Genomic DNA, 15,174 nt, shown 5'->3' on the forward strand with positions numbered 1-15,174 from the left:
TGACACAGGTGTGTACTGACACAGGTAGAAAGAGCAGGTGTGATGTACTGACACAGGTAGAAAGAGCAGGCGTGATGTACTGACAGGTGTGTACTCACACAGGTAGAAAGAGCAGGTGTGATGTACTGACACAGGTAGAAAGAGCAGGCGTGATGTACTGACAGGTGTGTACTCACACAGGTAGAAAGAGCAGGTGTGATGTACTGACACAGGTAGAAAGAGCAGGTGTGATGTACTGACACAGGTAGAAAGAGCAGGCGTGATGTACTGACACAGGTAGAAAGAGCAGGCGTGATGTACTGACAGGTGTGTACAGACACAGGTAGAAAGAGCAGGTGTGATGTATTGACACAGGTGTGTACTGACACAGGTAGAAAGAGCAGGTGTGATATACTGACACAGGTGTGTACTGACACAGGTAGAAAGAGCAGGTGTGATGTACTGACACAGGTAGAAAGAGCAGGCGTGATGTACTGACAGGTGTGTACTCACACAGGTAGAAAGAGCAGGTGTGATGTACTGACACAGGTAGAAAGAGCAGGCGTGATGTACTGACAGGTGTGTACTCACACAGGTAGAAAGAGCAGGTGTGATGTACTGACACAGGTAGAAAGAGCAGGCGTGATGTACTGACAGGTGTGTACTCACACAGGTAGAAAGAGCAGGTGTGATGTACTGACACAGGTAGAAAAAGCAGGCGTGATGTACTGACAGGTGTGTACTCACACAGGTAGAAAGAGCAGGTGTGATGTACTGACACAGGTAGAAAGAGCAGATGTGATGTACTGACAGGTGTGTACTGACACAGGTAGAAAGAGCAGGCGTAATGTACTGACAGGTGTGTACTCACACAGGTAGAAAGAGCAGGTGTGATGTACTGACACAGGTAGAAAGAGCAGGCGTGATGTACTGACAGGTGTGTACTCACACAGGTAGAAAGAGCAGGTGTGATGTACTGACACAGGTAGAAAGAGCAGGTGTGATGTACTGACACAGGTAGAAAGAGCAGGTGTGATGTACTGACACAGGTAGAAAGAGCAGATGTGATGTACTGACAGGTGTGTACTCACACAGGTAGAAAGAGCAGGTGTGATGTACTGACACAGGTAGAAAGAGCAGGTGTGATGTACTGACACAGGTAGAAAGAGCAGGTGTGATGTACTGACAGGTGTGTACTCACACAGGTAGAAAGACTGATGAGGGTCCGCTAGATGACTTCTCACATACTGCTTCAAAGCGCCAACTGTACCAAATACAGAAAAGAATCACAATCAGGAGTTAGAATCAGAGTCACTGACAGACACACAGCGTAGGCAGGAGTTAGAATCAGAGTCACTGACAGACACACAGCGTAGGCAGGAGTTAGAATCAGAGTCACTGACAGACACACAGCGTAGGCAGGAGTTAGAATCAGAGTCACTGACAGACACACAGCGTAGGCAGGAGTTAGAATCAGAGTCACTGACAGACACACAGCGTAGGCAGGAGTTAGAATCAGAGTCACTGACAGACACACAGCGTAGGCAGGAGTTAGAATCAGAGTCACTGACAGACACACAGCGTAGGCAGGAGTTAGAATCAGAGTCACTGACAGACACACAGCGTAGGCAGTGAGTATGTGAACATGCGTGTGAGTATGTGTGCATGCGTGTGAGGGCGTGTGAGTATGTGCATGCGTGTGAGTGCGTGTGCATGCATGTGAGTGCGTGTGAGTGCGTGTGCATGCGTGTGAGGGCGTGTGAGTATGTGCATGCGTGTGAGTGCGTGTGAGTATGTGCATGCGTGTGAGTGCGTGTATGCGTGTGAGTGCATGTGCATGCGTGTGAGTGCATGTGAGTGCGTGTGAGTATGTGCATGCGTGTGAGTGCGTGTGAGTATGTGCACATGCGTGTAAGGACGTGTGAGTATGTGTGCATGCGTGTGAGTGCGTGTGAGTATGTGTGCATGCGTGTGAGGGCGTGTGAGTACGTGCACATGCGTGTAAAAGGGGTTGCAGGAGTTGGAGCACTTAAGTGGACAACTCTAATAAAATGAAACCATCGCAGGCCTGAAAGTGACACATCAAAGCAAAGTGGAACCGCACAAGCCGTTTGATCTCTCCCTGTTTTCCCTCTCTCCCTCCCTCCCTCTCAGTCCTTCCCTCCCTCTCCCTCCCTCCCTCTCAGTCCTTCCCTCTCTCTCCCTCCCTCCCTCTCAGTCCTTCCCTCTCTCTCCCTCCCTCCCTCTCAGTCCTTCCCTCTCTCTCCCTCCCTCCCTCTCAGTCCTTCCCTCTCTCTCCCTCCCTCCCTCTCAGTCCTTCCCTCCCTCTCCCTCCCAGTCCTTCCCTCCCTCTCCCTCCCTCCCTCTCAGTCCTTCCCTCCCTCTCCCTCCCTCCCTCTCAGTCCTTCCCTCCCTCTCCCTCCCTCCCTCTCAGTCCTTCCCTCCCTCTCCCTCCCTCCCTCTCAGTCCTTCCCTCCCTCTCCCTCCCTCCCTCTCAGTCCTTCCCTCCCTCTCCCTCCCTCCCTCTCAGTCCTTCCCTCCCTCTCCCTCCCTCCCTCTCAGTCCTTCCCTCCCTCTCCCTCCCTCCCTCTCAGTCCTTCCCTCCTTCTCCCTCCCTCCCTCTCAGTCCTTCCCTCCCTCTCCCTCCCTCCCTCTCAGTCCTTCCCTCCCTCTCCCTCCCTCCCTCTCAGTCCTTCCCTCCCTCTCCCTCCCTCCCTCTCAGTCCTTCCCTCCCTCTCCCTCCCTCCCTCTCAGTCCTTCCCTCCCTCTCTTTATTAAAGATCTTGTCTGGCTGGCTTGACTCCTTTCACACTCGGCTCTTTAAAAGATTGAGCGGTTCAGAAGGGGGGGGGGGGGAGTTTGGAAGGAGGGGAACACACTCACCTGTCTCCAGCGGCCGGAAGAATCCCTGCAGAACATGTCTGTCTGGAAACTGGATCCTCACCACCACCTGCAGAGCCAATCAGAGAGCTCTAAATTAACACCACCACCTGCTGAGCCAATCAGAGAGCTCTAAATTAACACCACCACCTGCTGAGCCAATCGGAGAGCTTTAAATTAACACCACCACCTGCTGAGCCAATCGGAGAGCTCTAAATTAAAACCACCACCTGCAAAGCCAATCAGAGAGCTCCAAATTAACACCACAACCTGCAGACCCAATCAAAGAGCTCCAAATTGACACCACCGCCTGCAGAGCCAATCAGAAAACCCAAATTAACACCACCACCTTTAGAGCCAATCAGAGGGCTCCAAAATCATCCACCTAAACACCACCACTTAGCACTCCTCACAACCACCTCTAGATCCAATCAGAGAGATCAAAATTAACATCACAAACTGCGGATCCAATCAGAGAGCTTCAAATTAACACCATTAGCTGCAGAGCCAATCAGAGCCCTTCAAATTACCCACCTATACAACACCACTTAAAAAACATTGAAAATGGCTCAACTAACCAGAATCTGAACCATGTCCCATCAGAGTTTGGGTCCCATACAGCTTTATTGATCATGACCATTTGAACTTCACTCAGCTGGCTGGTGCACTCTTCCGTATGGCCAGCAGGGGTCGCTGCGGCTCTGAATAAATTTACCACTAATTGAGCTGTAGGAGGGGTGTGAGCTGGGAACGCCACACCAGCTGGGGGGACGGGCAGGCGGGGCGTGACCATGCAGGGCAGGGGGGGTGGGGCAGGGAGCAGGACAGGGTCGGGGCCTCACCTTGGGGTACCTCTCTATCTTCTCCCTCATCCGACTCTCCCTCAGCGCTTTGGTCATCAGTGGAGCCTCCTCCAGCAACTTCCTGTCGGGGGTGAGGAGAGGAGAGAAACAGCGACACAGGGCATTTTACCAGGAACCATGAATAAATAAGATGAACAGCTCACTAACCCTTTGAAGAGGAGATTTAGAATGGTTTTTTTTCCCCAGTGTTCTAGAACTGCACCGCTTTTAGCCAGCGGCGGTGATTGTGACATCAGCATTAGAACGTTCAGGGGAGAACATTCTAATCACATGTTTGTGACCTCACTCCCTGAAGGGTTAAAGCAGCTCCCCTGGGTGAGTACGGGACAGCAGCTGACCTCCGCAGACCTGGGAGACGAACACAAGCTTCCGCTCCATTTAGCACACTGCTCCAATTAAAGACGGGACACCAGACGCCTAGAACATTCCGCCAAGCGTAACGGTCTCCATAAAACTTTCACTGCACATAAGGATTTTGCATGCCAGCACCAGGGATGTGAACGGCACACATTTCTGACCGTCGACTTGTTGCTGTCTGAAAAGGGCAATTACAGACTAGTTGTTTTTTTTTAACCGTTTGATGCAGGGTGCATGCTTCTTCACTCAACGCACAACCTTCCAAAAAAAAAAAAACTTTTCCTCACATTTCTCCCTCCCTTCTCTTTCAAAGTCTCAGTTTCAGAGAAAACCTGCAAATGTATCGTATGGCGTTATCGCCGCGGAGTTCTAAGCCTGTCGTTTCCATCACTACAGCGCCCGCCCTGAAGACGACTGCAGTGAATTAATTTTGCGTGATTATACGTGTGTAAGTAAGTTTCGATAGCACTTTCGATTGGGAAACTCGTATCAAGCGCTGGTTATTCAGTTGCTGAACTGTATTCTGGAGTAGTGGGCGACACGTTCGCACCTGAGTAAAAGCACCTGTTTTGTATTTCTCAAGGGGCTCGTGTTGGCTCAACCTTGACTGTATTTCTTGACTGAGTCAAAGGTCACTTATTTTAACGCAGTTAGTTCACGCCCAAATATTTAGGGAAGTCGCAGAAGGAGGAGGATAAAGCATTTACGGCGTTGGGAGTACTTCTAATTATAAAAAGTCCCCAAAGTGCGATGGTGTCACTAGATGGCCTATCTAGTGTTAATGGAACTCACTCGCTGTCTCTCTGTAGGTGTGTGTGTGTGGGAGGTGTTCGGGAGGTGAAAACATTCGGGATAACACCTTGTTGAAGTGTTGCCGAATATGGGGTTTGTATTCAACGCCCTCCCTAATACGCACACACACACAAACACGAACACGCACACACTCACACATTCTGAGGTAAGATGAGGTCACAGGTAAGCTACCTTTCACTCTTGAGCTGTGCAAATCGTTTCCTGATGTCGTCGACAGTCACTTCGAAGAACTCATCTGGCAGATCCTCTCTGTTGTCACGGCGACGGGCTACAGCATCCATGTGGTACAGCAAGGGCTCCCTTTCCAAAGGCTGGGGGCCAAACACAGCTTGTTTTGGTCAGGTTTCTTTAGGTGTTTTGGTCTGGGTTAGTGTTGGGTGAATCCCATTGGTGTTGAGACTTGTGTGGTGAGTTTTGGGGAAGTGTCACGTGGTGCAGGTTTGGTTTGAGTGGTGTTGAGTGAATCTGATTGGCGTTGTGTTGTTTTTGGTGGTATTGGGTGGTGCAGGTTTGGTTAACTGATAGTGTTTGGCGATTCTGATTGGTGTTGGGGTACTTTGGGTGGTGTTAGGTGATCGAGGCTGATTACAGCTCAGGGCTCCTCCTCCAACGCCATGGCACTCTTTGAACCCCCCCCCCCCCCCCCCGACCACATCATAGAGTCCGGGAGGCGTGGTCACGGGCACGGCCAATGGCCCGGTCTCAGCGCCCCCCCCTCACCTCCAGAAACTCCTCCCCGTGTCCCGCAGTCCTCTCTGCGGGCCGGGCGGCGTCTGCACGCTGGAAGGGAGAGAAAAGGAGAATGCGTAGATTACCCAAGTGCCTCGGGGGAGAGGGCGCTACTGCAGATTACACGCTCCGCTCCTCTACACTGGACCTCAGAGCAGGAGACGCAGCACAGGAATGAGACACAGCGCGGGCAGGAGACGCAGCGCGAGCAGGAGACGCAGCGCGAGCAGGAGACGCAGGCAGGAGACGCAGCCTCACCCCAGCCTCACCGCAGCCTCACCGCAGCCTCATCCCAGCCTCACCGCAGCCTCACTGCAGCCTCACCCCAGCCTCACCCCAGCCTCACCCCAGTCTCACCCCAGCCTCACCCCAGCCTCACTGCAGCCTCACCCCAGCCTCACTCCTGCCTCACCCCAGCCTCACCCCAGCCTCACTCCTGCCTCACCCCAGCCTCACCCCAGCCTCACCGCAGCCTCACCCCAGCCTCACCCCAGCCTCACTCCTGCCTCACCCCAGCCTCACCCCAGCCTCACCGCAGCCTCACCCCAGCCTCACCCCAGCCTCACCCCAGCCTCACTCCAGCCTCACTGCAGCCTCACCCCAGCCTCACTGCAGCCTCACTCCAGCCTCACCGCAGCCTCACCGCATCCTCACCGCAGCCTCACCCCAGCCTCACCCCAGCCTCACCCCAGCCTCACTGCAGCCTCACCCCAGCCTCACTCCTGCCTCACCCCAGCCTCACCCCAGCCTCACTCCTGCCTCACCCCAGCCTCACCCCAGCCTCACCGCAGCCTCACCCCAGCCTCACCCCAGCCTCACTGCAGCCTCACCCCAGCCTCACTGCAGCCTCACCCCAGCCTCACCGCAGCTCCCTGTCAGAGACACAGGGGCTTAAAAAAGCTCCTCACTCAGAGAGGGCTGCCTGGAGGAGAGCGCTTTATAGACTGTGAGGGACGATCTGAAGTCAGCCTCGGTTGGGCTGGCCAAGGACAAGGGCCGACCAATCACAGCAGCAAGATAGAAGCAGAGCCAATCCGTGCTTCAGAGAGAAGTGACACTACAGCCACTTTCATTAAATCAGTTCTCGTGTGGGGAGGGGATCTGAGAGGTCAGAGGGAGAGGCTGCGAGAGAAGTGGGAGGGGCTGAGAGGTTAGTGGAAGGAGCTAAGAGTCCCTGATAGGTAAGTGAGAGGGGCTGATAGGTCAGTGGGAGGGGCTGATAGGTTAGTTGGAGGGGCTGATAGGTCAGTGGGAGAGGCTGATAGGTTAGTGGGAGGGGCAGAAAGGTCAGTGGGATGGGCTGAGAGGTTAGTGTGAGGGGCAGAAAGGTCAGTGGGAGGGGATGATAGGTTAGTGGGAGGGGCTGAGAGGGTAGTGGGAGGAGCTGATAGGTTAGTGGGAGGGGTTGAGAGGGTAGTGGGAGGAGCTGATAGGTTAGTGGGAGGGGCTGAGAGGGTAGTGGGAGGGGCTGACAGGTTAGTGGGAGGGGCTGACAGGTTAGTGGGAGGGGCTGAGAGGTTAGTGGGAGGGACTGAAAGGTCAGTGGGAGGGGCTGATAGGTCAGTGGGAGGGGCTAAGAGGGTAGTGGGAGGAGCTGATAGGTCAGTGGGAGGGGCTGATAGGTTAGTGGGAGGGGCTGAGAGGGTCGTGGGAGGAGCTGATAGGTTAGTAAGAGGGGCTGATAGGTCAGTGGGAGGGGCTGAGAGGGTAGTGGGAGGGGCTGATAGGTTAGTGGGAGGGGCTGAGAGGGTAGTGGGAGGGGCTGACAGGTTAGTGGGAGGGGCTGAGAGGGTAGTGGGAGGCGCTGAGAGGCTAGTGGGAGGGGCTGATAGGTTAGTGGGAGGGGCTGAGAGGGTAGTGGGAGGGGCTGATAGGCTAGTGGAAGGGGCTGAGAGGGTAGTGGGAGGGGCTGACAGGTCAGTGGGAGGGGCTGACAGGTTAGTGGGAGGGGCTGAGAGGGCAGTGGGAGGGGCTGATAGGCTAGTGGGAGGGGCTGAGAGGGTAGTGGGAGGGGCTGATAGGTCAGTGGGAGGGGCTGAGAGGGTAGTGGGAGGGGCTGAGAGGGTAGTGGGAGGGGCTGATAGGCTAGTGGGAGGGGCTGAGAGGGTAGTGGGAAGGGCTGATAGGTCAGTGGGAGGGGCTGAGAGGGTGACGAACCTTGGCATCGCTGCTGGGCTTGTGCTTCTTGGCTTCGGGGGGTCCCACAGGTCCCCCAGGTAAGGAGCTGTAGTTTGGGGAGGCCTCCCCCTTTATCCCCAGGCCTGGCCCAAGGTGTCCTCCGAGCCGCTGGCCACCCCCTGAAAAGGGGACGAAGTTGGGGGGCGTGGCCTGGGTGGGACGGGTCCTGCTGGGGCCGGGGGGCGTGTCCTGGCTGGGGCGGGTCCTGCTGGGGCCGGGGGGCGTGTCCTGGCTGGGGCGGGTCCCGCTGGGACCGGGGCGCTCCTCCTCCTCCTCCTGCTGGCTCCGTACCGGCCGAGTTTTGGGGCGCACCGTCTGCTGGGGCTCCAGGTCCCCGTCACCTTCCTCTCTGACTGGGCAGGGCCCTGAGGGGGCGGGGCTCTGAGGGGGCGGGGCCACAGACGCCAGGGGCTCTGGGTGTGGCTCCGGCGTTGGGCCACACTCTGAGGAGGTCTGGGGGGATTCTGGGATTTCTTCCGTTGCCCCGGCGGCCGTCTCCATGGAGACCCCATCCCCGGGGGATCTGGTCTTTTTTAGAACATACCTGTGCAGAAGGAGGAGACGTTCGTAGAGAAGCTGCTCTCAGCCAATGGGAAAACGCTGTGGGAGGGAGGGGACACACCCACCTGACGATAGCGCTCCCCCCGGTCAGGCCCAGGGACTTTAGCGTGGTCTGCTTTAGCGGCTCCACCCCAGCGACCTGCAGGAGAACACCCATGAGCCGCCATCGCAAAGTGCAGGAGAACAGGGCTAAAAAAAACCCAATATAACTGCTACAAAAAAAGTTACTTAAAATAAAACATTATTTCAGTGGATCGTTTATTCCCTAGATGCTTTTTAGCTAGGTGTTTGTTAGGCTGAGGCAGTGGGGGTGTATGGAGCTGTTAGCGGTGGTGCTAGGTGTTTGTTAGACTGAGGCAGTGGGGGTGGATAGAGCTGTTAGCGGTGGGGCTAGGTGTTTGTTAGGCTGAGGCAGTGGGGTGTAAAGAGCTGTTAGAGGTGAGGCTAGGTGTTTGTTAGGCTGAGGCAGTGGGGTGTAAAGAGCTGTTAGCGGTGAGGCTAGGTGTTTGTTAGGCTGAGGCAGTGGGGTGTATAGAGCTGTTAGCGGTGAGGCTAGGTGTTTGTTAGGCTGAGGCAGTGGGGTGTAAAGAGCTGTTAGAGGTGAGGCTAGGTGTTTGTTAGGCTGAGGCAGTGGCAGTTTATGGAGCTGTTAGCGGTGGGGCTAGGTGTTTGTTAGGCTGTGGCAGTGGGGTGTATAGAGCTGTTAGCGGTGGGGCTAGGTGTTTGTTAGGCTGTGGCAGTGGGGGTGTATAGAGCTGTTAGCGGTGGGGCTAGGTGTTTGTTAGGCTGTGGCAGAGGGGTGTATAGAGCTGTTAGCGGTGAGGCTAGGTGTTTGTTAGGCTGTTTCAGTGGGGTGTATAGAGCTGTTAGCGGTGGGGCTAGGTGTTTGTTAGGCTGTTTCAGTGGGGTGTATAGAGCTGTTAGCAGTGGGGCTAGGTGTTTGTTAGGCTGTGGCAGTGGGGTGTATGGAGCTGTTAGCGGTGGGGCTAGGTGTTTTTAGGGTGTGTATCTGTGACCCACCTCGTCCCTCATGTAGATGCAGAGGGGTGTGGCCTCACACAGCTGCAGCTCCAGCACCCTGCAGAGAGAAGAGCTTTTAGTAACACACACACACACACACACACACACACACACGCACACACGCACACACGCACACACGCAGACACGCAGACACGCACACACGCACACACGCACACACGCACACACACAAACTCACACACACACGCACCTGCACACAAACTCACACACACACGCACCTGCACACAAACTCACACACACACACACACGCACACAAACTCACACACACACGCACACACACACACACGCACACAAACTCACACACACACACACACACACACAAGCACACACACACGCACACAAACTCACACACACACACGCACGCACACAAAATCACACACACACACACACACACATACACACACACAAGCACACACACACCCGCAAACTCACACACACACACACACATGCACACAAAATCACACACACACACATGCATACGCACACATACAAACTCACACACACACACACACACACACATACATACACACACACAAACAAACACAGACACACACACATTCAAACACACACTCTTCTCAATCACACACACTCAAACTCTCTCACACACACAAACACACACACACGCACAAACTCACACACACGCACGCACGCACGCACACACACGCACACACGCACACACGCACGCACACACGCACACACGCACACACACACACACACACACACACTCAATCACACACGTGTACGGACACATGGCCCCATCTATAGATAGGCAGACACGTAATTGCTGTTTACCAGTTCTGTGTCGACAATAACGTGACACGGAACTGTTAAGGAAGGAGAATCTTCAAACCACCACGAACCACAACAGAAGGCTGTGACTGCACTCGGGCAAAACGTGGCGGTGGCACCACACACGTGCGCGTGTGGCACAAACATTCCAGGACCCAGGATGACACAGAACCAGGATGTGACACAAACATTCTGGAACCGTGCATCACACAGAACCAGGGCGTGACTCAAACGTTCTGGAACCCTGGATCACACGGAGCAAAGCCGTGACATAATCACTCCGGAATCCTGATTCACGCTAACATTCCGCGTGAAATTGCACACCGAGGTTAAGGGGAGCCACAGCCTGCAGACCAGAAGGTGAGTCAACTGTTGCATAAAGTGAGAACATCGGTGTCTTGAACAGCGAGTATTAAGACCACAGGGGAGCATGCCGGACTGGTGTGCAACAGCAGGTTTTCTTCCCCCGTATCACACCACAGCCTGGACTTCACAAATCTCCAGGAGGAGCCCATGTTAGAAACTCGCACACGTGCACTGCATTACAGGCATTTAGCAGACACTCTAATCCTGAGCGACACAACTCCTCTCGCAACTACTCTTCACACATGAAATGAATACACACAGGTTCATGTTTGAGATGTGGGCTACCTGCCCACCGCAGACACAAATCCACCATAATGGTGCTATCAGTCACAACTGGCAACCCAAAAGCCCACTGCACGCTGCACGCAGAGTTTGACACACACATGCACACACAGGACCTGCTTGCTGATAATAAGCATGCCCATAGTGGGGCTGCACACAGGCCTGTGTGAATGCCCTGCAGGCTCGGAACGAGGGGAGCTGTGCAGTGATGTCATTCTGATCAAAGCCAAGCCATGTTGGCACTGTCCGTGGTACGCAGTATAAAAATATGACATCAGAACAGGTGCCAAGCACGTCTGTGTGGGCGGGGGGGGGGGCACGCTTTGATTGCCCCACCCCATCGCCCCAGCAGCTTTCATGGCTCTTAAAAGCAGAGTTTGTGTTAACACCGGCCAGCACTTTCAATACCCAGTGAGTAAAAAAATAAAAGGATGGAATTTGTGTCCTGGAACCTTCCCAATATGTGTGTGTGTGTGTGTGTTTGTGTGTCTGTGTGCATGTGTGAGTCTGTGTGTATGTTTGTGTGTCTGTGCGTGTGTGTGTGTGTGTGAGAGAGAGTCTTTGTGTGTGTGAGTCTGTAAGTGTGTGTGCGTGTGTGTCTGTGTGTGAGACTGTGTGTGTGTGTGTGTGTGTGTTTGTGCATGTGTGTGTGTGTGTGTGTGTCTGTGTGTGTGCGCGCGTGTGTGTGTGAGTCTGTGTGTGCGCGTGTGAGTTGGTGTGTGTGTACGTTTGTGTGTGTGTCTGTGAGTGTGTGTGTGTGTGTGTGTGATAGAGAGAGTGCGTGTGCCTGAATTTTGCTATGTAGCAATAGGATTAGTTAATCCAGACACAAAGCAGGTTAAAACTCGTTTTTGGGAAGCGAGCAGAACCGGAGCTTCTCACTCAGCGTTTAACGCTTCGGTGCCCAGTCCACCTTCCTGTCAACTACTGGCTGTGAAACACTCCTGTCCCTGGCGAGCTGCAGTACCTTCAGTTTCAGGTGAAAACAGATGCACTGCCTGGCAGCACAACACCAGACACCACATGTTCTACCCAAACCCTCCCTGCACTGTTTACATAGCATTTCAACATTACCTCAACACTTTTTATCTGTACAGAGCAGTGCTGTCCTTCAGGCAAATGAGCACGATATGCAAAGCCAAGGGCAGTGTACAGGTGCAGTGTGTAGCAGCACTGTGAAGAGGCGGTATGGAGGTGCGGCATGGAGGTGCAGTGTGGAGACAGTGTGTGCAGAGGTGCAGTGCATGTGGAGGTGCAGTGTGGAGGTGTAATGTGGAGGTGCAGTGTGGAAGTGTAATGTGGAGGTGCAGGGCGTGTGGAGGTGCAGAGTGTATGTGTAATGTGGAGGCGCAGTGTGGGGGCGCAGGCGTGTGGAGGTGCAGTGTGGAGCTATAGTGTGTATGCGTAATGTGGAGGCACAGAGTGGAGGTGCAGTGTGTAGGTGTAATTTAGAGGTGCGTGTGGAGGTGCAGTGAGGAGGCAGTGACCTGGTCTGGGGGAAGTGGAGGTGCAGTGTGTAAGTGTAATGTGGAGGTGCAGTGAGGATGTGTGATTTGGAGGTGCAGTGAGGAGGCGCAGGCTGACCTGGTCTGGGGGAAGTGGAGGTGCAGTGTGTAAGTGTAATGTGGAGGTCCAGTGAGGAGGTGTAATGTGGAGGTGCAGTGAGGAGGCGCAGGCTGACCTGGTCTGGGGGAAGTGGAGGTGCAGTGTGTAAGTGTAATGTGGAGGTGCAGTGTGTAAGTGTAATGTGGAGGTCCAGTGAGGAGGTGTAATGTGGAGGTGCAGGCTGACCTGGTCTAGGGGAAGTGGAGGTGCAGTGTGTAAGTGTAATGTGGAGGTGCAGTGAGGAGGTGTAATGTGGAGGCGCAGGCTGACCTGGTCTGGGGGAAGTGGTTGATGAGCTCCCACAGAGTCTGAGCGCTGGAGAAGGAGTCCTGCACCCGTGAGCCGTCCTCCAACTGCAGAGCGATCCGCACCTGCAGTTACACACACAGTTACACACACACAAGCACACACACACACACAGTTACACACACACACACACACACACACAGTTACACACACACACACAGTTACACACACACTTATACAGTTACACACACACAGTTATACAAACACACACACACACACACACACACACACACACAGTTCTGCACACACAGCTGGAAAGGACAACAGCTGTTCCTCGTGCAACCGTGCCCCCCACCAGCCATCAAAGCAATGTCTGTTAAGCCACACATGGAGGGTCTTCCTCTGACTCACGCCTGTGTGAGCCTGACCTCTGACCTGCGCTGTGATAAGAATTAGCAGAGGAGAGCTTGTGCTGGTCTGCGGTCTCTGGAATCAATGACAGAGGTAACGCTGAGCGTGACAGAGTGAGTGTGTGATAGAGTGAGCATGTGAGTGTGTGAGCGTGTGACAAGAGTGAGTGTGTGACAGTGTAAGAGTGTGACAGTGTGAGCGTGTGAGTGTGTGACAGAGTGAGCATGTGAGTGTGAGCGTGTGACAGAGTGATTGTGAGAGTGTAAATGTGTGACAGTGTGAGTGTGACAGAGTGAGCATGTGAGTGTGTGAGCGTGTGACAGAGTGAGCATGTGAGTGTGTGAGCATGTGAGCGTGTGACAGAGGGGAGCATGTGAGCATGTGAGTGTGTGAGCGTGTGAGCGTGTGAGCGTGTGACAGTGTAAGAGTGAGCGCTTTGTAAAGTAATTGGTCAGGGTTGTGTAAGAAGAAAAGAAGCAAACAGACTTTGTAGCATAGTTCTGTGAGCCCGCAGAGCCAGCAGGAAGGCCTCCGTCTGGCCTGGGAGTGATTACTGTCTGTTAGGCAAGGAGGACGTCATCTGCAGCCAAGATGAGCCCGCGCTCAAGAGAGGAGCAACCTGCCTGCCACATGCCTCCTCCTGCTCCTTCTCCCTCCCTACTCCTGCTCCATCTCTCTCCTCAGTCTCCCTCTCTCCCCCTACTCCCTCTCTCTCCTCTGTCTCTCTCTCTCCCCCTGCTCCCTCTCTCTCCTCCGTCTCCCTCTCTCCCCCTGCTCCTTCTCTCTCCTCCGTCTCCCTCTCTCCCCCTGCTCCTTCTCTCTCCTCCATCTCCTCCTCTCCTCCTGCCCATTCTCCCTCCCTCCTCCAGCTCAAGTCAACGTCTAAAAAGCACTTCCTGAAGCAAGCCGGGCACCCAAGGTTGTTTACTGATGCATTCTGACCAACACAGAAAGCACGCGGCGTGTGGTCAGAAACATGAAAGCAAGCCGCTGGACCCCAGTGCATGTTCTTTAACAACCAGGCCTAATTACCGCACCAGAACAGAAGAGAACATTAAAGAGAGAAAACGTGTCTACGGGAGAAAACAGACAGGGGAGTGAGGGTGGGGGCCAACCATCAAAGGGACGGGGGAAGTATTTTGGATGCGAGGTTCAAACGCAGAGGTGCTCATTTTTTACAGCCCGCGATGAAGCCGTAAAGCAGGAGAACGCGGTGTTTTTTGGATGCCGTCATCGCAAAGCACCTCATCGCTCCACAAAAAAAGGGGGGGGGGGGGTTGGGGGGGCTATGGTTCTGAGTGTCTGGGGTGCCCAAAAATCACCCACCAGCCTCAGCCCCCGTTTACGCTCAATGGGGGGGACAGAGGGGCTCACGTCCACCGTCTCCTGAGGAACAAGCCCGTGAACCCAAACCCGGGGCTTCACCGTGTCTCAGTCTGGATCCCTGCTGCTGGAACCCCCGCAGTTATGAGCTCCTGCGTTTACCCTCTTTAATCACCTTCCTCATCAGCGTGTGCAGCCTACACGGGGCAGGTCAGCGGCCAGAGTGAGCGCTGAGTGAGCGTCACTCACTGGCCGTTTATCCCTCCGTAGAGCACGGCTCTCTGAATGCTATTTCACAATTATAAGCCAGTGTTCTAGAACTCCACTGCTTTTCCGATATCAGTAGCGACTGTGACATCAGCATTGGAATGTTCAGCTGAGAACATTCCAATCACATGTTTGCGACCTCACACCTTAAAGGGGTAAGTCCTTTAGCAGTGGGCGTCCTCCAGCACCTCACACGTGAAACAGCAGGCGCACTGCCCTGACCAGCGACCGCAATTAGCCAATTTAACAAATAATTTGTTTGCCCCTCAACCAGCTTCATTTTGTGCAGGTTATCATGTACGCGCAAGATAAAGCACCAAATCTTTCATGTAAAGCACCAAACTCCACATCACAACACTAGTGTCCTGCGTCCAGGAGTCACAGAAGAAGCCCAAATTACTCAGCACAACATCACGCTTCTACTATATATAGTCCCAACATGAAAAGCATTGAAACTCTTCCAACACAACTATACATTACAGACAGC

The 15,174-nt window shown here is 54.1% G+C and overlaps 1 protein-coding gene and 1 long non-coding RNA gene across 2 annotated transcripts in view; one reads left to right on the forward strand and one right to left on the reverse strand.

Annotated features, from left to right (window-relative positions):
* Positions 1–15,174, reverse strand: part of aspscr1 (ASPSCR1 tether for SLC2A4, UBX domain containing) — a 28,304-nt gene that overhangs the window by 10,901 nt on the left and 2,229 nt on the right. The window contains exons 4-12 of the mRNA XM_035407151.1: positions 12,711–12,811; positions 9,381–9,438; positions 8,426–8,499; positions 7,779–8,343; positions 5,613–5,672; positions 5,064–5,203; positions 3,702–3,783; positions 2,863–2,929; positions 1,181–1,243 (exon numbers count right to left, since the gene is read on the reverse strand). Coding sequence (XP_035263042.1) covers positions 1,181–1,243; positions 2,863–2,929; positions 3,702–3,783; positions 5,064–5,203; positions 5,613–5,672; positions 7,779–8,343; positions 8,426–8,499; positions 9,381–9,438; positions 12,711–12,811 — 1,210 coding nt within the window. The remainder of the gene's footprint in view (positions 1–1,180; positions 1,244–2,862; positions 2,930–3,701; positions 3,784–5,063; positions 5,204–5,612; positions 5,673–7,778; positions 8,344–8,425; positions 8,500–9,380; positions 9,439–12,710; positions 12,812–15,174) is intronic.
* LOC118221780 lies at positions 54–314 on the forward strand. The gene is made up of 3 exons (XR_004764175.1): positions 54–102; positions 135–212; positions 277–314. It is a non-coding gene; the product is annotated as an uncharacterized LOC118221780 (long non-coding RNA).

Source organism: Anguilla anguilla, chromosome 2, assembly GCF_013347855.1.
Source record: "Anguilla anguilla isolate fAngAng1 chromosome 2, fAngAng1.pri, whole genome shotgun sequence".
In the NCBI taxonomy this organism is placed as follows: domain Eukaryota; kingdom Metazoa; phylum Chordata; class Actinopteri; order Anguilliformes; family Anguillidae; genus Anguilla; species Anguilla anguilla.